The sequence below is a fragment of the Clarias gariepinus genome, chromosome 17 (genome assembly GCF_024256425.1).
Source record: "Clarias gariepinus isolate MV-2021 ecotype Netherlands chromosome 17, CGAR_prim_01v2, whole genome shotgun sequence".
In the NCBI taxonomy this organism is placed as follows: domain Eukaryota; kingdom Metazoa; phylum Chordata; class Actinopteri; order Siluriformes; family Clariidae; genus Clarias; species Clarias gariepinus.
The window spans coordinates 6,877,438-6,902,947 of NC_071116.1; the positions used below are offsets into that span (position 1 = coordinate 6,877,438).

Below are 25,510 nucleotides of genomic sequence, written 5' to 3' on the forward strand. Positions count from 1 at the left end.
TTCATAACTTTCTATATAACTAGGACATAAAAAGTGTCTAACTGTAATTGATTAGTTCATTGGCACCTGCAGGATGACGGTCCAGATTCGGTCACCATATGGTGTGAGTGTAAAGTGAATTAGAGCTGCTGCAGAAGCAGGGAGACATGAGGCCTATCAGAAATCTCATTAAACATGCCATTCAGGTCCGTGATCCAAACAATTAGATTAGTCCACTTGTGGTCCAGTCAAAGCAAATCTGTTCCGTCTCATCACGCGAGCACAACAGACGGACTTCTCGTCCATTGTGCAAAGGCAGTGTGTCTCGACCACCAGGCACGCTCCCAAATATAACCCTGCGCTCCACCAATCCAAAACCAATGAATCAGTGATGCTTCAGTACTGCTTCACACGAATCATAATCCATATGTCTTGACGCATCAAGAATCCCATCATGCTTTGATCTGAGCTTTAAAAGGTCAATAAACCAGATGGTGTGATTTATTCTGATAGACAAATGGGTTGGTTTCTGTTCTGGACCACAGTACCTTTAATACTGTAGTTGTTGAATGTTGTGTATTTTTCTTCGTTAGGCTACAAATCCCGTTGTGTGGACAAAACAAAGATGACTTAACTTACACTCTGGAGTCACCTTGAGTCCGGGCCATTGAGACAAACAGGTCAAAATGACTTGTTTTTGTTAAAATATTACCAAATGTCAAAAGGCCACAGTGAGCACAGGCCTGAGAAAACAAACCTCGCCTTGCTGGTCTTTCTTTTGTGGCAGCAGAACACGTGAGCTGCTCTGTTTCTCACACACCCTGTGGGCAAACTCAATGGACTCTTTGTGCAGACTGCGCGTGTGTGAGTGTGTGTATGAATGAGCAAGTGTGTACCTCAACAACGAAGAAGAGACACCTTAAAGATGTGAGACGAGCTTTTACAGGTCCAGAGACCACGGTGAGTAACACGGTTCATTCAGCGGTTTCTGATAAGGAGCACGACTTGTGTATGAAACTTGATGCATATCAGTGGGTTTGGTGAAATAAGAACCTTTCTAAAGGAGACACTGTGGCCACTTTAATAGAAACACCGGTACACCTGCTTGTGCATGTAGGTCAGCGGATCATGTGGCAGCAGTGCAAAGGATAACATGATTCAAGTACAGGAGAAGAGTCAATGTTCCAATTTCCCAGTTCCATTTCCTTAATATTCTCACTGGGCCTGTCACCACCAAAGTCTCAGATTTTCATTTTTGTCTGAGAGCAGTAGAACCTGGCAGTACCAGAGACCTGCAGAATCGATGCCAAGGTGTGCTGATGCTCTTCTTAAATATCATTTTGAAACAAAACCTTACCAAGTCACTCTGTAATTATCTTTTGTCTGTGTGTGTGCAAATGTGTATGGTCACATTTTTTTAAAACCACAGCAAAAACTGCACCAGCACCAGAGGAGATGAGGTACTCTTACTCTTAAAATCTTATTAAGACACACATCCACCTTGGTCCATAGGGATGCATCTGGTGATGCTGAACTCAGTGATCTGTAACTTATAACTATAATAATGGATAATTACTTGGATAATTACTTTATCCGCAATGCTCCGGCTCCTTTATAGTGGTTTGAAATTACTGAAATTAATGAAATCCTTTCTGTTCATTTTATTAATATTAATAGGCGATGTTTTACAACAGCCATTAATGGCTGAATTGATCTTACTCACTCATTCTTTATACCATTTTTCCTGTACAGAATTGTTGGAAAGCCTATCCCAGGGGACACGGTAAGGGGAATTTAGTTTACTTTGTATGTCTTTGGACTGTGGGAGGAAATCAAAATACCTGGAGGAAACCCACCAAGCATGAGGAGAACGTACAAACTCCATGCACACTGAAGGCGGAAATAGAACTCTCGACCCTGGAGGTGCGAGGCCACAGTGCTAGCTACTACACTACCGTTCCATCCCTGAATCAAAGAAGAGACTTCCTGTTAGACAGTAATACATGTAAGAGTAAGACTTAATAAATGTATTTCTGTAACTTTTGTAGAATCTCCAGTGTCAGTACTTCAGTCTGATAATCAGTGGTAAATAAGTGACTTGAGTTCAGCTTTGCGTTTTTTTTTGCAAACATCACAAGCAGTGTTTTCTTTTTTAAAGAAATTGAAAAATTAACCAGAGACTGATCAGTAAATGTCTGTGATAACAGAATAAGTTTTGAGTAAATTACTCAAATGTATAATGTTAAAAGTAACTACAAATGGATAAAAGATACGATGAGGTGGCCCTCAAACTGTCTTATTCATTACATGTATTACTGTCTTTCGGTTTCAACTGTCTCTCTTACATGATGGCAAGTCTATAGACTTGGAAAAGGAATCAGTTATAAAACTGGGCTGCAGTGTATAGTAAATAACCTGTTAACCTTTAATATTTCATTTTAGTCAATATATAATATATTGCAGGTTTAATAAATAACTCCTGCATGCGCTGGGAGCAGACAGACAGATGCAGGGATGATCAGGAAGCTAAATGAATCATCGGTGAATTGAATAGATGGACGAATTTATAAATGGACAGCGAGGTAAAAGACAGACAGGCTTTACTAAATTTGTAACTGCATTACTACTGCAAGCAAACACATTAAGAATAAAATGCTAAATAAAATCATGCCGGAAATAGAAAAAAAAGCTCAAAGTATTAAATACAATATGAACAATCAGGGTAATGGAAACAGCGACTGAGATTAAGAGGGAAAGAAGGATAGTGTAAAGGTTTTATAGAATTCCTAAATAAAAAATATGTAGAATCTATAAGAAAAGCAAACAAAACTCCTATAGCACTTCAGTTTCCTAGTTTACCAGAAAACAATACTATAGAAATAAAGTTCTGTAGAAAGGCTTTAGGGTGGAAGTCATGATGCCAGATGCCCTTCTTAACACAACCCACCCTATTTATCCAGGCTTTAGACTCGCACTAAGAGTGCACTGGCTTCTGCAACCCCTTGTGGCTGGTCTCCTGGCTAGGAGTTGAACCCAGGCCACACTGGTGAAAGCGCTGATTGTTAAGCAAAAATCTACAAGGGAACCTAGTAAATCCTGACCCTTTCTGCAGTATTACATAAAAATGGATCTTTGCTGGTTAGGAAGTATTTTGTCTTCACTTTGTTCATTTCAAAATACCTAATCAGAGCAACCATTGTAAAAAATAAAAAAATAAAAAAATAATAATAATAAATCTTGTGACAATGACAAGCAACATGTACACAATGCAGCTTGTAAGGAAAGAAATGGGTGTGAAATAATTCACTTGTACAAAAAAATGGCCTCAGGCCTCCTGCCAATTAATCTAAACATGTCCATAGATAAATCACAAATGGAAGCTTAATCCTACAAAGAATAAGTATCAAAGGTTTTAAACTACAAGTTTGCATGTCGAGTTTTTGCATGGTGCTGTCGGGATCAGTTATTCTTGTTGGCACCCTGAATTCATTTTGTGAGTGAGGCAGGGTACAGCATGGGAAGTTTTCTCACTCTGAAGTACGAAATAGGAAGGGAGGTGGCCATCAGCTAAACTGTCGAAATTGGAAGCCGTACTACGGTGGAGAAGGGAAGAAAATGCACAGCTAACTTTGTACAGCAATGTAATTAATAAAATCAATCACACTATAAAATGATACCAAATAAACCAGAGTTCATCCATAATACTGTGAATATATACTGTTGTGTTTAGATTTGCAGGCATACTTCATTCTTATGTTTTGTGTGAAATAATAATAGAATAATATATAACCAGTCTTCACACCCCCAGGGTAAAATAGCATAGTCTTGACTCCTAATTTGGGGTGGATAATGCCCTGAGTATATATGGATAATGCCCTGAGTATACAGTGGTGTGAAAAACTATTTGCCCCCTTCCTGATTTCTTATTCTTTTGCATGTTTGTCACACATAAATGTTTCTGCTCATCAAAAACCGTTAACTATTAGTCAAAGATAACATAATTGAACACAAAATGTAGTTTTTAAATGAAGGTTTACGTTATTAAGGGAGAAAAAAAAACTCCAAATCTACATGGCCCTGTGTGAAAAAGTGATTGCCCCCCTTGTTAAAAAATAACTTAACTGTGGTTTATCACACCTGAGTTCAATTTCTGTAGCCACCCCCAGGCCTGATTACTCCCACACCTGTTTCAATCAAGAAATCACTTAAATAGGAGCTACCTGACACAGAGAAGTAGACCAAAAGCACCTCAAAAGCTAGACATCATGCCAAGATCCAAAGAAATTCAGGAACAAATGAGAACAAAAGTAATTGAGATCTATCAGTCTGGTAAAGGTTATAAAGCCATTTCTAAAGCTTTGGGACTCCAGCGAACCACAGTGAGAGCCATTATCCACAAATAGCAAAAACATGGAACAGTGGTGAACCTTCCCAGGAGTGGCCGGCCGACGAAAATTACCCCAAGAGCGCAGAGACAACTCATCCGAGAGGCCACAAAAGACCCCAGGACAACATCTAAAAAACTGCAGGCCTCACTTGCCTCAATTAAGGTCAGTGTTCACGACTCCACCATAAGAAAGAGACTGGGCAAAAACGGCCTGCATGGCAGATTTCCAAGGCGCAAACCACTTTTAAGCAAAAAGAACATTAAGGCTCATCTTAATTTTGCTAAAAAACATCCCAATGATTGCCAAGACTTTGGGGAAAATATCTTGTGGACCGACGAGACAAAAGTTGACCTTTTGTAGAAGGTGCGTGTCCCGTTACATCTGGCGTAAAAGTAACACAGCATTTCAGAAAAAGAACATCATACCAACAGTAAAACATGGTGGTGGTAGTGTGATGGTTTGAGGTTGTTTTGCTGCTTCAGGACCTGGAAGGCTTGCTGTGATAGATGGAACCATGAATTCTACTGTCTACCAAAAAATCCTGAAGGAGAATGTCCGGCCATCTGTTCATCAACTCAAGCTGAAGCGATCTTGGGTGCTGCAGCAGGACAATGACCCAAAACACACCAGCAAATCCCCCTTTGAATGGCTGAAGAAAAACAAAATGAAGACTTTGGAGTGGCCTAGCCAAAGTCCTGACTAGGAATATTTTTTTTACAAAAATCTATAAAAAAGAAACATCACAAAGAGTTGAATGGGAATGTCTTGAGTCTATTTAAATGTCTTTATCAGATGCACGCCATGCTGCCTTCTGCAGTCAGATATTCTGGTACGAACTGGTAGAACTGTATTAAGGTATGCTTTACAGTATGTCATCAAGAGCCACAAAGACAGCACAAAACCATTGTAAATTCACTGTGGTATTTTAAAATGTGCAACTGTATGACCTTGTGCAACAACAACAATAATAATAATAATAATAATAATAATAATGCATACAAATTATATCTATTTGCTTGATATGGTCTTATTTAATTCTAGTTTTTTCTAAAATTAAAAACTGTCTGGAAGGAGCTGATCAGTTGTATTTAATCATTTAATTGTTGTGGTACAATTCTCACATATTTCCTTTCACGTGTTCAATGTATAATTTTTAATAGACAAAAAATCTAATCTTTTAAATGTCAAAAAATATATAAAATAAATATAAATTTGGGCTGTTCTCATGAAACACTTCCAAAACATGCAACTGTAAGGTAATGTATTAATATTTTAGTTTTAAAGATAACATCCCTAGTATGAGTAATTCTGAGCTTGACTCACTGCCCGTGCCGAATTTTCTGTCTTCTTCTGGGGGGAAAAACATGCTGGTGTGATGATGGTTTGTCTACATTATATCTCTGTGAGGTGTGAACGAGTGTTTGAATGTGTGTGTGCTTTGTGCCCTGGCATCTCTTTCATTTCAGGGTGTGTTCCCGCCACACACACTGTGACCACCTGCCCAGGATAAAGTGGAAGCACATGAAGATGAACAGACAAATCCCTGAATTTGTTTTTGATAGAAGAAGCTGTTGAAACTTCAACAACACAAACGATGCGTGCCAATATTTCTGCAGCATACCCAAAAATTCTGCCCCCCAAAAAAGCAGACCTAGGAAAACCTGTACTTTTTTTTTTTTTACATGTTTAGTGTTAAATATCGCGGTAAGTGTTAAATACCGCGATATATTAGATAAATAATTATCGATACACACCTACAGCAGGGTGAACAGAGTGACTTGGCTTACCTTAATGCCCTGGTGCTGGGTGGTTAAGATGAGCTTGGTCTCATCCAGGAGCAACACCTCGCAGTAGAATTCCTCTTGGGTGGAACAGAAGCAGCTCATATTTGCAGAGACTCCTTTATTTCCTTTAAACAGAAATGTTTAGTTTGTCTTGTCGCTATTCATCATGTTGTTCAGGAGAATCCCGTATCCAGGGAAATAAAAAATAATAAATGGTATATTTAAAAAAACGACCTGAGTTACTTTGTTCACACGACTCTTTTGTTAGGTAAACCGTAAGAAACTGAATAAATAATCTCTTAAATAGCATATATTGCTTAATTGTCCCTAAATTGTTAGCTTTTGCAGCTATTTTTTTTCCGTTAAATCCGTTTAGCTTAGCATCTCCTCAGCATCTTTCTTTTTGACCGCTCGCGCACACACTTGACGACCCTCTCGCGAGCGCTGTGTCAGTGTGGCGCGCGCTCAGGTGAATTTCTTCTCCTGACTCACGCTATTAATTAATTCATTCCTTTTTAAATATATTCCTCTAAGCGCTCTCTTCATCCAAAGTTGTTAGATATTTGTGTAAATATCTATATATAGATATCTCCCCGCGGTAAAATGTTCCGCACCGACTCTGAAACTGAAGGCGCCGTAAATTCACTCCTCGAGCGCCCCGTTGCCAAGGAGCTCCCCGGCCGCAGCTCAATCTCAATCCGAGCACGGGTCACTATAGACGCGCGCTATATAGGGTATAATTAGACTAGATTTTAAGCCCTACCTAGTGCACTTGTATATCCGATATAGATTTGTTTGGGATGCAGGATTTTCCCTGTATAACAATTGTTCTGGGACTCCGCCCCTCGTCCATTCCAATTTTCTAATCGGACAGAGCTACGACGGAAAAACACAGCTTTACTGCCATCTGTCGGAAATAAGAGATAACTGCACTAAATAGAATGAATTGAAATAGTGTAAAGTACCTGTTTTCAGGGAATTTATTTGTTTTTAACATGGACATTTACGGTTTGCACTAAAAGGTGTATGGTTTTGACACAAAAAGTAGACACAGTTTCTTAAATAGTGGCTTAAAAAATCCTGTAAGATGGAACAAGATGGAATGGGAGCTGAAGAAATTTAAGAAGATGAAACTGAAAAAGGGGATTAAAAATAGAATTGGACTCAAAAAGGTTGGAATAAGGTAGGAATAATATGGAGCGATAATTGGAAAGATTAAAAAAGTAGTCCGTGTTCGATTCCTGCATCTAGTCGGTGTGCATGGAGTTTGCATGTTCTTCCTGTGCTTGGGGGTTTCCTCTGGGTGCTCTGGTTTCCTCCCACAGTCCAATGATTAGACTAGTCGGGGTCTCCAAGTTGCACGTAGTGTGTGTGTGTGTGTGTGTGTGTGTGCCCTTGTGATGGACTGGCACTCCATCCAGGGTGTACCTCACCTCGTCCAGGGATAGGCCCCAAATGATAAGGATATGATGAGTGAGTGAGAATGAACAAGATGGAATTAGGTTCAAAGAAACTATAAATTGGAAAAAGTTGGAAAAACATTTAATGGGTCTTGAAGAGATGGGAATAAGATGGGACGGAATGATGCTAATAATAGTATGTGAATAAGATAGAAAGAGACTTTAAAAGATGGGAATAAGTTGGAACAAAACGGGGTGATGCTGAATTAAGATGTGAATAAAATGGAAAAGCTCGAAATAAAGTGGAATAATATGGAATGAGACTACAAGCCATGGAACTGAAGCACAGTTTTACTGTCATCTGTCGGACATTATAGAGAATTGCACTAATTTAATAAAAATGTTATTTGTCACATACATGACCATCCACAGTATGATATGTAATAAAATGCTTATGCGACTGTTCATGACCTTAAAAAAATAATTAAAAAAATAATAATATTAATAAGGTTAGGGTAGAGTATAAAGAAAAAAATTGCACTAGAAGAAATGTAAATAAAAAAAAATGGGTTAGTGTACACATTTACAATTTATAATCTACAAAGTTGCAGTAGAAATAATAATTAAACAAAAAATGTTAACATACAAGTTAAACAGGATGTGCAGTATGTGAATGCGCAGAATGTGCAATATAGAACGATATGGTCTCTAGTTGGATTATTGGGGTTTCTGGATGGATGTATGGATGGCATGTAGGTATGACAGCAGCAGTTCCATAAAAGGAACATGAGGTGTGGAATGAAGTGGTGTGTGTCAGCATGTTGCATGAACGCCACCTTCTGGTCTTGATCTCCTTTATTTCCCTTTCAGTCTAAACACTTTCTTCCTCTCCATTTTCTAATATCCCTTTCACAGTGTACTCAACCTTTCCAAATGCCTATTGGTCCTCCCCTGAAGGAGAGAGCTCCATTTCATCCCTCTCCCATATGGTAATCACACCCCCGTTTTGTGGCAGTAACAATCCTTCCGTGTTTTCTCTTCTATATCTTCAATGCTGCTTATCCTGTACAGGGTCGAAGGAAGAAGCCTGAAGCCTGCCCCAGGAAACACCATGGATGGGGTGCCAATCCATCACAGGGTACACATGCACACACCACATACTCTTTCACACACTACAGGCAATTTAGGAACACCAATCAGCCTAATCTGCATGTCTTTGGACTGTGGGAGGAAACCAGAGTACCTGGAGGAAACCCATCAAGCACGGGGAAATCATGCACACACATTGAGCTGTGGTGGGAATTGAACCCTTGACTCTGGAGGTGCAAGGCTTAGTACAGTAGTAATGATCTACTGAGTCTTAGATCTATGTCACTATGTCACCGTGACACCTTAGATATAACATTTGCTAAGACACTAAAACAGATCAAAATTGAGAAAAAATGTACTTCAGTAGATCACTCGTCTCAATAAATTCACTTTCTCTTTCCACAGGTAAAGCTGATCTAAACTAGGGGTGTCCAGTCTTATCCAGAAAGTTCCAGTGTGTGTGTGTGTGTGTGTGTGTGCAGGCTTTCATTTCAGCCGAGTAAATGCCACACCTGATAGTCTACCGAAAGCCAAGAATGACTAATTAAACAGGTGGGGATCAGGTGTGGCTTCTGCTTGCTTGGAATGAAAGCATGCACCCACACTGGCCCTTCTTGGATACGATTGGACACCCCTGATCTAAACTCTATTACAGTAACCCGTGTCATCATGTACTGTATCTCGGATTTCACTCTGTACTTATGCAGGAAATAATAACAACCAAAATATTTAACCCAAGTCATGACAACCTGAAGTTTTTCCAGGTACCAACACTAACCACTCAACTATTCACTCAACAATCAAAACTCGAAAATATAAAGGGTTGAAATGTCTATCAGTTTATATTTACTGTATAAATACAGTAAAAATACACATACTGGCCGCTTTATTAGATATACTTTACTAGTACTTGTCTTGGACTCCCTTCTGCATTCAGAACTGCCTTAATTCTTTGTGGCAGAGATTCAACAAGGTGCATTTCTTAAGCCTTTTGGTCCATATAGCATCCAGATAGCATCACGCAGTTGCTGCAGATTTCTCAGCTGCACATCCATGATGCGGTTCTCCTGCTCCACCTCATCCCTGAGGTGCTTTTGTTGTATTGAGATCTACTGACTGTGGAGGCCATTTGAGTACAGTGAACCCATTGTCATGCTCAAGAAACCAGTTTGAGATGATTTCTGCTTTGTAACATGGCGTGTTAATCTGTGGTCATAAAGTGATGGACATGTCCAGCAACAATACTAAGGTAGGTTGGGGCAATTAAACAATGGGGCCCAAAATGTGCCAAGAAAACATTCTCTCACACCATTACACTACGACCACCAGCAGCTTGGAACCATTGAAACAAGGCAGGATGGATCCGTGCCGTCATGTCAGGTATGGTCTCCTGCTGCTTCAAGGTTCGACGTGTTATGTGTTCCGAGATGCTCTTCAGCATAATTTAGTGGTAATAAGGTGTTATTTAAGGTACTGTTGCTTTTTCTCTGGCCATTCTCCTCTGCCCTCTGGCATCAACAAGGCAGTTTTGCCCAGAGAACTGCTGCTTACAGGTAATGATCTCTTTTTCACACCTTTTCAGTGTGTGAAAATCCCAGTATATCAGCAGTTTTGAAAACAATCACACCAGTCCATTGGACACCAACCACACACACACACACACACACACACAAAAAAAAAACCCCACACCATGTTCAACGTCACTAAAAACACCTTTCTTCCCCATTTGGATTTTCGGTTTGAACCTCAGGAGATCTCCTTGACCTTGTCTACATGAAACAATATATTAAGTTGCCGCAATGTGCTTGGCTAATTCAACATTTGCATTAAATAGCAGTTAAACCAAATGAAGTGGTTGGTCAGGAGTCTGAATAGGCTGAAAATAGACTGTGAAGATAAAGAGGGCTAGGCTCTTGCATACCGTAGAGAGTTCTTTGCAGTTTTGTGTGATTTTTATTGGTTTCCTTTTTATAAACACTGAAACACTCTGTCTGGTGTTTTTTTGCATTTGGTTTTTGCAATAAGGATTGGAATTCTGTAATACACACATGTTTTTTTCCTTAGTAGATGTTATTTTTAGCAGTAATTCTTTTTTTTTCTTTTTATTTATAGTGCCAAAAAAATTCCTCAGAAGATGATTTGCATTTTTTTTTACTACTATATGCCAGTTTTGCCACTATATGCCAGTTACAAATTAGGTTACAGTACAGTACTGTGTGCAAGCATTTAATAGTAATATAGAAATGTTTCCAGGGGGTTTATTTGTTGTTGACATGGACCTTTAGAGTTTGCACAAATTAGTGTATGCTTTTAAAAATGTATTAAGGTTTTTTTGGGCTATAAATAGGCACTGTTTTATGAATAGTGCCTTAGCTGTTTAGAAAAAGAAGAAAAACCTTGTAAGATGGCACAAGATATTTAAAGATGGGAATAAGTTAAAATGATATGAATATATATGAATATAAATATGCTGGAATTATATGGAATGATACTTGATGTGATTAAACAAGATGGAGATGGCAATAAGATGGAAAGAGATATTTAAAAATGGAAATAAGATGGACTAAGATGAAATTGGACTCAATTATTTGAATTAAAATGGGAATAATATGAATATATATGAAAATGAATATATTGAAAAATATATTGAGACGGTATAAGGTGGACTAAGATGTAGTTGGACTCTAAGTGTATTAGAATGGGAATAATATGGATGGTTGTATTAGGATGGGAATAATATGGATCATACTTGACAATATGATATGGGAATATGATGGAATAAGAAGGAGTGATGCTGAAATAAGATGGGAAAGCTGAGAATAAAGTGGAATAAGATGGAACGAGACTACAAGAGAAGAGAAAATGAAAAACGCTGTAATGCAGGGGTGTCCAACTGGAACCAGATACTGTAGGGTTCACCAGCGTGGGTGAGCGCTTTCATTCCAATCGAGCAGAAGCCACACCTGATATCACCTGTTTAATTAGTCATTCTTGGCTTTCAACAGTCTCAGGTGTACCTTCTGCTTGTTTGGAATAAACCCCACACACACAAACACTGGATCTCTTTCTGGATGCAGTTTTAATAACACCCCTGCTTGTAATGGAACCAGAGTGAGATGAGAATTCTGTCAGTTCCGCCTGCTCGCCGCAAGATGGCAGACTTGAGCTCAGCTCCGCAGTGCAGAGCGCATGCGCACGAGTAGCCCCCTGCTTCACAATATGGCGTAACCCTCGGAGTAAACGCTGTTAAAGGAGGGGAAATTCAGACACAAAAGAAAAAGAAGAAGAAAAAGTTGTATCCAGAAGCGAAGAAGTGAGTCCGGTGGCTGTGATTCAGCGCTGTTTGTGAGCGGTGACCGTGTGTGTGTGTGATGGATTGTTTCCGGACGGTGCGGTAGAGATTCGCGCAACTTGGCGAACTGGACGAATGTTTGTGCAGGTGAGAAGATTTAACGCTACCTTTCATAATAGCGCGGAGGCTAAAGCTAACGCTAACAAACAATAAAGTGATGGGTGGTGCGTTTTGGTGTTTTTGTTAAAAAAAATAATAATTCGGGAAATGTCGCGAGATAAAATTCGCGGTTTATTGTGAGTTCAGTTCAGTTCATCCGCTCTTCCCGAAAGTTATTTGTGCTCAGGAGGGATTAATGCCAAATCGATCCTGCCTTCCTGTCTACGTGCACTTAATCGGATCAGGGCTAATGGCTCGCTTAGTGCACTTTAGCTGGATCTCGGGTGTGTTTGGGACACGGCTCACGGCTGGACAAGCCAAAGCATCCAAACTCCATCAACTCCCAGAAAAATCTGAGTGTCCCAAGTGTCCAGGGGAATTTATCTCCAGAAAGGGCTTCAAAATAAAATTTTTTAGCCTTTATAGCATTATGAACACCTGCCTAATAGTGAGTAATTCCCTCCTTTTGTGCCCCTGACACCTTTCTATCACAACCAGCATTAACATTTTCCTTAATAATCTCTTCTATTGCTTTGGGTTACGCGGCCCAGCCTTGTGGTCGCCCTTGACCCTGTCACAAGTTCACCGGTTCTCCTTCCTTGGATCACTTTTGGTTACGTCCTGACCACTGCAGACAAGGAACTTCCCACAAGACCTGCAGTTTTGGGATCGCTCTCATCCAGTCCTCTATTGGACGTCACAATTTGGTCCTTGTCAAAGTCTTGCCCATTTTTTTCCGCGTCCAACACATCAACTTTAGGTTTATTTATTGCACACTCGCATCTAGACGCTATTGTAACGATATATATTAAAACTACAGTGAGAGAGAAGAGGCAAACGGTAATAGCTGGACAACTAGGTCACTTTTGAGTAGATCCCCCTTTCGCAGCAATAAGGTGCATGTTCCTACGCCTTTCTATTGGAACCAGCATTAACCTTTTCATCAATGAGCGCTTCTATTGCATCCGACTACACGGTCCAGCCTTTGCCCCCACCATGTGCATCAGTGAGCCTTGGCCACCCATGACCCTGTCGCCAGTTCACCGGTTCTCCTTCCTTAGATCAATTCCTGATCACTGTACACCAGGAACGTCCCACATGAGCTGCAGTGTTGGAGTTGCTTTGACCCAGTCCTTTCGCCACCACAATCTGGATTTCACATAAATCCTTACACTTGCCCAGTTTTCCTGCTTCCAAAACATCAACTTCTAAATAAAAAAAAAAAAAGGGTTTACTTGCTTGCCCTACTTCCAGACACTGTTGTAATAAGATATTGAAAATGTAGCTACTGTAAAAAAGGATCAAACTGTAACCAGGACAGGGCAACTCCAAAACTGCAGCTCTTGTAGGATGTTCCTGGTCTACAGTGGTCAGGACATACCGAAAGTGACCAAGGGAGCAAAAGCCGTCCCGCCTAGTCCGATCTATTGGAAGGGCTAGTGAAGATCATATTGATGAAAAGGTTAAGGCTGGTTGTGATCAAAAGATGTTAGAACACACAGTGCATCACTGTTATGGTGTCAAAAGGTGGGACCTACTGAATATTAGGCAAGCGGTCATAATGCTCATCGGTGTAGTTAATAATACATGCTACGTAAAAAAAAAATACTTTATCATGGAACTTTCCCAGTTTATTAAATAAAGTAGTACTTCACAGTCTGTGCTAACCCACAACACCACACTTCAAGCTGACACTGGAGACTCCTTCCAAACAATAATAAAAAAAATCCCTCTCCTGTTCGTCACACTCCTTCTGTTTTATGTATTTATAATTTAGTGTATCCGACACGTGAGTGGACCTGAGAAAGCATCGGCTTTCTGCCTCCACCAGGCAAGTTTCTGATGCTCTTAATGGATTCTCGGAGGAGGAAATTACAGATCATCTTTCATAGCCTATTCTAAGCCGCAAAACTTTTAACTCCATGCATGCCGTGCGTTTTATGTTCTACAGGTTCTGGTTTAGGATTATTAAAGCACGCCGCGCATCAGTCGAATCCTCGGTTAATGATAATTCACTAGTTTGTTCTTGTATGCAGAGGCAGGTAGATGTTTATCGTCCTGTTCATATACAGCACTGTGTTCATATTTTGCCTTTAAAGAGCCAGATTTTCTTGTGGGTTTTATTATAATAATTGTTTATTATTATTATTATTATTATATTTTTTAGTTAGTTTTGATGAATAGTTCTCCAGGCGCCCTATAGGCCACTCATTTTTTTAGTCCCTGTTCCTGAATCTGACTCGTTCAAACAAAAAACCATCTCACTTAAGGCATGAACCAGGGAGATAATCAGGCTGGTGATTAGTATACTGGTGATGCTGAGTGGTTGAAACAGACAAGGGGGAAATGAGGTCGCTGCTGAGGTTGTTGTGTAAAACAACCCATTTTTAAACTGTAACTTTAGGCACTTTGCATCGCTGTAAAATATTTGTTCTCATTTCTTTTGTTAAAACTACATCATTTAATTTAATATAATTTGAAGAAATGAACTTGCCCCAAGCTGTGATGTACAGCAGTCGTCTCCAAACCTTTCTTTAGTTTTCTACGGACCGGCCAACACGTGCTCATAACAAAGCATAAGAATACAACACGTTACAGTCCCCGACTTGCGAACGAGTTCCGTTCCGGAAGCTCGTTTGTAAGTCCGACTAAAAGAGTCTTGTAAGCCTTTGACACAAATAAATGATGTAAAGCATAAAAAACACACACAGGTTTGGTGTTTTGATTTCGCATTAAACTCTCGCAAGACGAGACGAGGGGGGGACAACGCTACATGTTGTTTAATGCGCTCTTGAACGGAGGCTATTTTGTCTCACAGCTGTATTGGATTATTTACCGTTGGGACAGCTTTACAGGATTATTTGGCGATCTTTGGATATGCCGCTTTAATTTTAATTCCTTGACGTTGCCTCATACACACCAACTGTGTGTAGCTGTGAGGCTGTATCTATTATACAGAGCAGGTTCGAGCATTTGACTTACCTGCTGCGAGAAACCCGTAATTGAGGGAGGATTCTCAATCTTTCTTTTTGTTTTGGCAGACTCTGAGTCTCATCCGCTGTCTCGTCATTATTTTTCAAAGAAGCTAATCTGATCATTCTCCAAAGTAAAACAATTAAGTAAACATGTGTATATTAAATTCTTTCTACGAGACCTGGTGGTTGGGGACCACTGATGTACACGACTTGCCCAGGTGTCGCACTTTTCAGACGGTCCCTAAGAGTCTTTAGACTTGGTGGGCTTTAACAAGGGGAAAATGTAAAATGTTTTGAAGTTGTACTTGTTTCCATTCCAGAGTAGGACTGCACACATTTTGTCCTTTTTTCTGTCTTTTTTCTATTCCATTACCAATAACCTCGGATTTGCAGCGACTGTGCCAGTATAAATCCGACTTTACATTCATTTATAACCGGAGTATCTCCAAATATTTCCACTTTGCTCCTGCCACCTTTTTAAGTCTAGTCTCTGCTCACGATTCATTTAACGCTTCCTGCAGCTCGGGTTACAAACTCTGTCTGGGTTTTTCCAAGCTACGTCTCGCTCACGTCACTGCTGTCAGTGCTGTGCTTATAAAGACAGATTTCTATTAGTCAGATCAAATCAATATTGACATAGTAAAAGTATTGATTGTTTTATATAAAATGCTGGAACTCTCGTACTGTGGGATGTTTTAGTATCAGTACACTGTTGTAAAACGGATGCACGTCAGGGGCCGAACCTCACAGCCGGACGTGTTTTCACGATGAGGAATGTCTAACGTGTTCATGCCAGTTATTTCTAAGTATTTTGAATCCTAAACACAATGATATTCAGGCACAAGAAACACCATGGACCTCCCGATACGTTATCACAATATCTAGGCATCAGGTTGTTTTGTATTGCGATGCTGTAAAAGCACAATTTTATAAATATCTTACTTTCCCTCTTCTAAATGTTGCAATTATTCAATCAGCTTCAGTTAATGTTCAGAAGTTAAGAAGTGAACTTATTGACTTCTGTTTTCTTTGTACACAGAATGAGCAAAAGTTTTGCTTGCTGAGATGCTTTTCAGCTCATCATGGGTGTAAAGAGTGACTATTTGAGTTTCTGTAGACTTCCTGTATGCTTGGATATTTTCAGGTATCTGAAAATGTATTTTACTTCAGACATCTCACAGACCTGTGGTGGAAAAGAGCACAGGTACTCATCAAGGTCTGGATAGTTTTGGATTCAGATTGTTAATGAATCATGGCTCTCAGGTGTCGAGTGGTTTTCAACTACAGTGGTTTCCAATTTGGTTTACGACTGTTTTGAAATACGAGCTCGCTTCCGGAACAAATCATGCTTGTAATCCAAGGTTCCACTGTAATTAAGGCATGAAGCTGTGCAAAGATTCACGAACCGCACGATTTTACCGCCTCAAATGCAATCAAAAATTAAAAAAAAAAAAAAATAATAAGAAGAAGAAATAACAAAAGGAGTCAATGTTGCGCTACATGAATTTCCACACAGTAGAATCAAGATGGATAACTGAATCAATATTATAATTTTTTTTCTCCCACCTTTATTAAACACAGTACAAATCGTATTACAGATGATACCTTTCTTATTCATGCAGCTTTTCTTTTTACTTACTTTGTGCTTACAGTGCGCAAAACACACTTTTCTGCACTGTTACTTTCACAATAGCCAGTTTCACCATTTTTTTTTTTTTTTTTAAACCATTCAGTTTTTCACCGTACCGCATAAACTCGCTAATACTTTGCAAATCGCTCATTTTCCCACACTTCAGCTCTTTTAGGAAGCATCTTCAAGAGGGAAGAGTGCTGAACAAGAGTCCCTGCCAGTGTTCATTTTAAGCTTTTCAGAGATTTGGACCTCATTTACATGGAAAGAAGGGATGGGAAGGAGAAGGGGGGGAAAAAAACCCCATCAGAGTACGTCCTCCTCCTTCCAGGCTTTCCATTCATTCGCTCAGTTTAAGAGAAAGCGAAGGCCGCTGAATGCGATTTAGCTTAATGTTGACAAGGGCTTATTCAGAGGACGGCATTCTTAAAGCTCTAGTTCTGCTACAGTAACAGTAATAGCGCAGAGATTCTGTCACCTTAATGCCTGTGTAGGTAAACAAAGCACACTTGGGTCCTGGGTGTCCGACATGGGAGAGACTGAACATGGTAGAGTGATTTTTGTTACGTAATAAGCAGATGAATCAGGCTGGAGCGTCATCCTGGTATTCCTGATATGAGAGCTCACTTGTTTGACATCCTACTTTTATTGTCTTTCTACTTTGTCACTCAGGCAGAGTCGGGACGGTTTGTACTCATTTTGAGAACCTATTAGTTAGTTTGCTAGTTTTATTGATAGAAATTTGAGGCGACACGTTCACGTCTGTCACCTCAGCTAGGCACTATTTCAGGGTTTATACTCGCAGAGATACGATATGGAAAGTAAACAAAGCTGTACATCAGAAATTTCAAGTGTGAGGAGCGTTCAAATCAATTTTGGATTTTTTATTGCGCTAAATAACACAAAAACACAACGATGAGTTGATATTGTTACTATTTCTTTCTATATAATCCTCTGCCACACTAATGCACTTGTTTCACTAGTGCTTGGATATCATCAAGGTAGAAAGTTTTGGCAGTTTGCCGAAGCCACGATTGGACTGCCTGATTCATGTGTGAAACACTGGCCTCCCAGGAACTCCTTTAATTATGAGTTCCTGTAACGTGCAAGTGATGTTGGTGAAAGATTGTGTGTACAGTTCCACCACACTGTTGCTTATAAGTCAGTTTTTACGAGTCCCGGTTTGACTTGAATACCACTGTTACATTAAATCGACAAACCGGAGAAGCTGATTTGAACTGAATGAGAGGATGGACAAACTCGAACGAGGAGACCAGGGACTGATATTTGGATAAATTGTCCTCTATTAACAAAATTCATCTACACAAGGTAACAGCAAAAAAAAGCAGTGCAGCATTCAACCTTGAACTTGGATTTAATGAGCTACCTCGTTAACAGTCGTACACATTTATACAGTAAACAATACAGAAAAATATAAATAGCCCACATACATTTCACAGGGGACACGAGGTCGCTGCTGAGGCTGTTTCATAACCAACCAGTTTTTAAATAGTGTTTGTAGGCATTTTGCAGCCTGTCACGATGAAACATTTCTTTAATTGTATCTACATAATTTAGGTTAATTTAATATGAGAAGAAAGAAATGATAAGAAATGGGGGGGTAAATTTTTTTGCGAGAGTATTACTGCTGCTTCTTTTACAGAATTTATGAGCGCTTGGTGCTATACCGCCACCTACTGGACTGGAGTGTAGAGCAGAGGAATGGCAGACAACAGTGATCATCACTTTGTACAAGTCATTTTAAAATAAAAATCAACAACACAGGATTTTATTGGTTGAAATACTAGTTAGTAGTTTTAATACTTTTTCGAAGCCTTTATGACAATAAACTTTAGTGCTGTTGAATTAAATCAACAGTTTACCCATGATTCACTGCTTTATGGAATTTACCTTGGTGACTATCAACATAGGGATTAATAAATGGAATATTAAAAAAAAAAAAAAATTTTTTTTTTTTTAAGATTAAACACCTTATTTTTGGTCCTTGTGATTTCCAAGAGCCGACCACCGTCTTCTGAAAACTGATTCCAATGCGGACGGGCCTAAACTTGCAGGCATGTTCACGTTCCGCTTGATGCTAGATAAGGAATGAAATGTTTTTGCTCTTTAGTCGAGCATTAGCTGCTCTATTGGTTTCAGTTTTTTTTATAATCTACATGAAATAATCAGAGCATGGAATGTGTTGTTCATGTTGCCTTACAATAAATAAAAGTTGTACATTTATGGAACTTTTTTTTAGATTATAATTATATTTATACACTGCTGTTTAGAATATTTTTTTTTATTCTAAATTCCTCATAACTGGCTGTAGAATTTGAGTTATCTTTAAAATAAGACATACATAATTTATTTGACATAATCTCCTTGCTTTTCAATACACTTTGCCCATCTGTCAACAAGCTTTCATATTCCCTCTTTAAATAAAAAAAAAACAAAAAACAACTAAATAGTACTTTAAAAAATGCACCGTTATTTTCACTTTTTCATCAGAATTGAATCTTCGTCCTCGACGCTTTCAGGGGACCAAACGGGTGAAAGTTTAATTTGGCGAGGTCAGGACTGTAGGAAAGATGCTTCAACACCTCAAAACCAAGTTTTTTCAAAAGTGTCGATAGTGTGGGCGGAAGTGTGCAGATGTGCATCATTATGCAAGATCAAGATTGGATAGCAGTCCTCTGTGTTTAATCCGAAGTTTAGGCTTCAGCTCTTAAGTCCTATAAGCGTCTTGCTGTAATGAGCATTTGTTGATTGTTGTAGCTTTTTCCTGAATGTTCCAATACTTCTGGCCCTTGAGGTGAGAATCGCAGAAAACTGTAAGCGTTGATGAATTGTCCATCTGATGGTTGATTTTTTTTACTTTTTCTCAGTCGGTAAATGAGGATGTTTCCGTTCCATACTCTCAGGCTCAGAGTGATGAATCCGTGTCTCGTCACCAGTCATGATTCTCTTAAAAAAAACAAAAACTTTAACCTTTCTTAGAGTATCGGCTTGAATCTTGTACACAGATATCTAAACACTACTGTTTGTAGTTTTCGGTGAGGTGTTTCGGCACCAGGTACACCCTCAGACCACAAAAAAAACCCGCAAATCACTGCAGCAACCATTTATTGCTTGCACCGCAGTTACAAATGAACACCTTTTTTAAGCAAAAAACACTGATAAGACAGGAGCTCTAATATAAGTGGGGTGCAGATAATTTTCGACTCGCCGTTTATGTATTATGTATTAGGAGGAGTCGGCTCCTGCCAAGATGGTGATGACCACAAAGCACTCACAGTTGAGCTTATAAACGGCTCTTCAGAGATCCTGAGTAATGTATTGAAGTATAAAGGCAATTTCCAAACGTGCACCCAATTGTTAATCATATTTTCCGTATCACAACATTTTAAAATCTTGTCTGAAATGATTTAGGCAGGATTTCTGAAATGATGAGGCTGGAAGTGACCTCCATTAAGTTGCGTTAATGCTTTTAACAGATTTTTGTTTATATAGATACAGTACCATATACAGCATTCGGAGCACGCCAGTGATTTCTTATGGCAGCCATGTTTGCCTTGGCATATTACATAAGTAATTAGACTGTATTTGCTTCCTGTGTTCGTATCAATCAATGACCTCTTGGCACTATGACCTCCCGCCCCACCCTAATTACAACCCTCTCCCTTCTTCGGTCCACCCGCCCCCCTCTCACTGTCAGCGCTTTAATTGAGCCCAGAGTCTCAGCTGCAATCGGGAAGCGAGCCAGACACCGACCGGCCGCTGCAGCGCCGGCTCCGAGCACGTGAGCCTTCCGATTGGCTCCTTCACCGCCCATGTGACCGTGCTGTGCTGGCTGGATGCTGTCGTGCAAAAAAAAAAAAAAAAAAGAGCCAGCTCAAAGGGGAGATGGGATGGAGGCTGTCACCGGTATCGCAATGGGGTAGGTTTGTGCTTTTCTATCTTTACAGAATGCGCAGCTGCATTTTACTGCCATCTTTTCATAAGGATTTGGAAACAGTGGTGAATGAGCAGCGTTTGGGCGTGTATGTCTGAGTGTGTGTGTGTGTGTGTGTATGTGTGGGGTTGAATAGTGAGGCAGTTCCTCTAAGCCTATTGTTTTGATGCTTGTTGAGAGGCAGAATGGGTGGGTGATGGGGGATGTGCACAGATTGCTTTATCGAGGCAGAAAAACAGTGTAGAGAAAGAAAAAAAAAAAAGAATGTGCTTTAAGAGACTGGAAAGGGTTTTATTTATTTTTTTTAGCGGTGATGCTGAAACAAAGCAGGCGTGTCATGATGCTGGCGTTTTTTCAGGATTCCTCCAAGAAGCAGGTTTCAGTGATTTTTTTTTTTTTAATAATTCTTTTTATTATATTTAATTGATTAATATTTTTTTTCTTTTTGAGCAGATAAGCGCTCAAGGTGTGTGCTAATGGACCTACGCAGCTGCCCCGCTGTGTCTTTGTAGAATGAAGGGAAGGGCATTCATGCTCGTGCAGCTTGACTGCAGGGTTTTTTAGAAACCTGCAAGGCGTGATTTTTTTTTTCTCCCCCTAATCTTTATGGGCGGTGAAGTACTGTAGTATGCTTCATCCACAAGATTGCACCTCAAAATTAGATAGGTGTAAAAAAAAATTAAAAAATTAAAAATCCGTTCGATTAAAACCTGTGACAGAATGTGCGCAAGTAATCCAAGTCTTATTGTTTTAATGCATATTTTAAATTCTATCCATATACGCTGTAGATCTTCTACACCATCTTCGATCTCCACTTATTAAAGATGTCCGATAATGCCCCTAAACCCCCCCTAAACAGGATTTTCATCTCACTGACCGCGTTCAACTGTATCAATTAATTTAGCATCAATTGAATTTGTCTAATACAAAAGGTTTTAAGCTCGAACGTCAAATGTTTGTTCCTCATGATGATTTCTTCACCTAGTGTGTGTCAGCAAATGTGTGTCAGCAGAATATCTGTGGCAGTCGGCCGCCCCTCTCTCTCAGCTCACAGCTCGTTTGCGCCATTCGTTAGACGTACAGTACGCAAAGAGCGAAATTGCTGATCAGGTCGTCCTTATGGATTGTAACCCGCATGCTCATTGTTAACGATGTACGATGTTGGACGTGATTATGTCTTTGCAACATAATTCTATCAAGTTATGGTTGGAGAAGCCATTTTAGTCCAGCAGCCATCAGAACGAAAGTCTAGCGCCTGCGTCTTGTCTTTTAAAAGGATGAGCAACATGGACGCCAAACTGGATGTTAAAGCAGAGACTGAAATTCTACCATCTTTCGTTTTGGAAGTATTTACTAATTGGTTTAAAAGGGTGGTGGTTTATTCTCGACAACAGCACATTGACTGCAGTTCAGACCAGAGAGTCTGAAATCTCCTGAAGCGTTTCTATAGTAACCAGTAATTCCCATGATGTGTGTGGTGGATTCTCTACATAATTATGAGTATGGCTACAAATCAATTCCTGCTATCCGATATCACCTGTTGAGTCTGGTTCCCCTCAAGGTTTCTCCTTCCTCTTGCCATCTCGGGGAGTTTTTTCTCGCCACGTCGCCCTCGGCTTCAGAGACGATCTGATGGTTGACATTTATAACACATTTCATACTCATTTCTTTTGCGACATTGACCATTGTTAAAAATGCTATATAAGTAGTATTGGATTGAAGAAAATAATTTTTCATATTGTATCGAATTAAGAAAAGAAGAAAAAAAAAAGCTAGAAGTGAAGGTATGCTAAAACATGCTAAAGCAGTCGATTAAGGCTGTGGGTTACTGAGGTTCTGATCGGGAAGTTGGTGGTTCAAGCCCCAGCACCGCTCCAACCCTATCTGACCCTGCGCTCTGACCCCCAGCCTCCCACTAGCGAAATATGAAAAATTGTATTTAAGATTAAAAATGTTTTAATCTCAAAGCTGCTGTGAGGTGAGTGAGGACTTGGAGTAAGTAATGGGCTTGTAGATGTTCCACAACCATAAATGTAACTATAAACAGATTAAAAAGTGATAATTTAGACAGAATATCAAATCTGTATTGTATCATTTATATTCCGCTAATATTGTAAACATTAACCCAGAATGAATCCGAATGGAAAGGCATCACCTCAGTCGGGACAGTCTGGGCCGATCAGACCGAGAGAGTGTGTGTGTGTGTGTGAACCTTTGACCTGTTTGTTAGGTAAATACTTACAGTAGCCTTGTAAACCTTTGATCTGACTTTTTCTCTTGTTAGAAAAGGTGAGATTTTTTTGAAAATATGGGAAGTCTAAAAAAAATACTACTACTTCTGTTAAATATTTCTGCCAGATTAAAATCTTCACAGTGAGCGGAACGGCTTTGCACATGTCAAAAATGTTCTATCCTGGTTAAAAGCTTTCGCCATGTAAACACATCTTATCGCATCAGCGTCCGTGTAAACAAGTCATGTTGGAATTAGATTTTAAATACGTATCCACTGAATGTTTAGTGATTCAATATGATTCAGATTGAAACAAGTAATTTAACTCTAACCGATGCAGTGAGTAACTTCCCATTTCTTTAACAACCATGTCCGATGACGCATCCTGTGATTGTGTTCCTCTCTTTCAGAAGATTAAATCATTGGATTGAATCAAGCAAAGAAAACAACTAAGGTGATTAGAACTGAACAGCTGTGTAGCCTTTAGAAAAACACCTCTCTGAGCATGATCAGTAAAATGCTTCAGTTTGCTAGGGAGCATTAAGTTTGGAAAAAGTTCATGTGGTCTGATGATACCAGATTTACCCTTCTCCAAGTAATGGGCGCATTAGAGAAGAGCAAGGTGAAGTGATGCACCCATCACGCCTACTGCTCACCGTACAAGCCTCTGGAGGCAACGTTATGATCTCAAGGTTTTGCCTCAAAAGAATCACCAAATGTTATGACGTTGCAAAAGCTTACCGCAATGATGTCACGGTAAACATGTGCCTTAATCTAACGGCGGCCCAACCAGATATTGGAGACCTTTTTTGGCCGGGCAGTTTGTTTGTATATCGTAAATGTAGCTAACGTGTCAGGCTGCGTAACAGCTGGCTGTTATTGACTATTTTCCAATATCTGCACAGCCGTAGTGATTTATTCCGTACTTGTATATGAGGTTCTCCAAAATGTAGCACTAAATCCTCTTAAATGATATTAACCTAAAGACTAAACCACAATAAAACACTTTAAATTGGGACCTGTTTCTTCTCAGCCTTCCTCTCAGTTTGGTTTTGTAGTCTTTAACCACTTTTAGATCAAAGGTATTTCTGAAAAGGGATTTATATTTGAGGGATATGAACATAAAGACATTGGTTACTATAGTAACCCTGCTGTAAATAAAGTTAGAAGGATTTAAAGAAAAAAAAAGCTAAGTATACAAAATTAGGATAAGTCCCAATTTGGGTTTAAAGGATTATCCTCCTACTTGATCCATGTGTTGTTGATGGTAACATATAGATGGAAAAACCTCTCAAACTTTTTGATTTACACCTGGTTAGCGTTGCAAGATTAATATCACATGAATTAAAATCACAATATTGATATAATATTATGCAGTTTATTATTGGTAATATACTGATATTACCCCCACTACGATATTACAATGTCAACGTTTTTATTTTTTTGTTGTTGTGATTCTTTAAGTATGATAATTTTATAATTATCACAATTAATTTTTATCCCCGGATTTCTTTATTTTTTTTACAATACTAAACAAAATAATAAATCGCTTCTCTTATACAGAATTCTGTGCCGCCCACCAATGGGTGAATAGTTTAGAGTGAGCCATCTGCAGGATTATAGAGAAACTACAAGATTTTACCACCTCAAATGCACTATATAATTACATTTTGAAGTCAGAATGGTGATGTATAACTTTCCACACAAAGAAATCATTATATATAACGGCATCTTTTCCCTCCCATCTGTACAACTTCCAACACTCGCTTATTATCCATGTTACAGTAATGTCACATCTCTGTGCATGTAATCAGTTTTTATTAATGCGTTTAACCAGCTAACAAACTTTCTCTTATTATGTTAGCCACCTCATTTATTCTCGATAAATAAGTTTATAGAAAACCAGAACACTGAAATAGATAGCAGGAGAGAGAGCACAGGACTGATCCTGGTTCAGTCCTTTTTTTTTTTTTTCTCTCTCTATGTGCAGGATTAGAGTTTATTTTTGCTGCATATGTCTGGACGAAAGGCTCCCGTTTCTAGCAGGAATCATCGCCCGTGTGATGAGCTGCCCCTTTGCCACAGCATTGATTTATTGGGATTATCCGCTCATTTTTATACTTTATTACGATCATTGTAACCTCATTGATTTTCAGATCGTGTTCATGCACGTTAGATGTGGGGGGAGGGGATTGATTGTTACACAAAGTAATTCTATGTGAATTGATTTTTTTTTTTAAACTAAGTTTTAATTTATATATGCTTGCATTTGAGGCGATAAAATGTTCCTTCATAGTCCTACAATAAAAAAAAAAGAAAAATTATATACATCTCAAAAATCAAGATACTAACCGAATACACTACACGTTGAATCAGTGTCTAGGTATTGTGTAATCGTATCGGTTGGTCTCTGGTGATTCCCATCCCAAATACACTTCTGTTCACACTGGTGACTAGAGCAGCGCAGTTTAATTAGTTGCATCAACGGTCAGTTCAGAATTAATTTACGATTTTTGAAACAAACTTTTAAATGTCTGGTTCTCTTACTAACTCCGGAAATTTTCAAAATAGAGAAAAAAGTCACACCAAGACGAGATGGATCGGTTTATTCTTAATTGCATTAGGATTT

General features: G+C 39.2%; 2 protein-coding genes across 4 annotated transcripts in view; one reads left to right on the plus strand and one right to left on the minus strand.

The window, feature by feature from the left end:
• epb41l4a (erythrocyte membrane protein band 4.1 like 4A) overlaps nt 1-6,787 on the minus strand; it is a 56,523-nt gene extending 49,736 nt beyond the window's left edge. The window contains exon 1 of the mRNA XM_053476384.1: nt 6,155-6,787. Coding sequence (XP_053332359.1) covers nt 6,155-6,253 — 99 coding nt within the window. The 5' untranslated portion in view covers nt 6,254-6,787. The remainder of the gene's footprint in view (nt 1-6,154) is intronic.
• Nucleotides 6,788-11,870: 5,083 nt separating this feature from the next.
• apc (APC regulator of WNT signaling pathway) overlaps nt 11,871-25,510 on the plus strand; it is a 40,023-nt gene continuing 26,383 nt past the window's right edge. Inside the window, exons 1-2 of one of the 3 annotated variants that reach the window (XM_053515830.1) lie at nt 11,871-12,079; nt 20,415-20,636. The gene's annotated coding sequence lies outside the window, so the exon portion shown is untranslated. Of the gene's footprint in view, nt 12,080-20,414; nt 20,637-21,003; nt 21,028-25,510 lie in introns of those variants that run through there. The other 2 variants (XM_053515828.1, XM_053515831.1) reach the window with 2 other exon arrangements.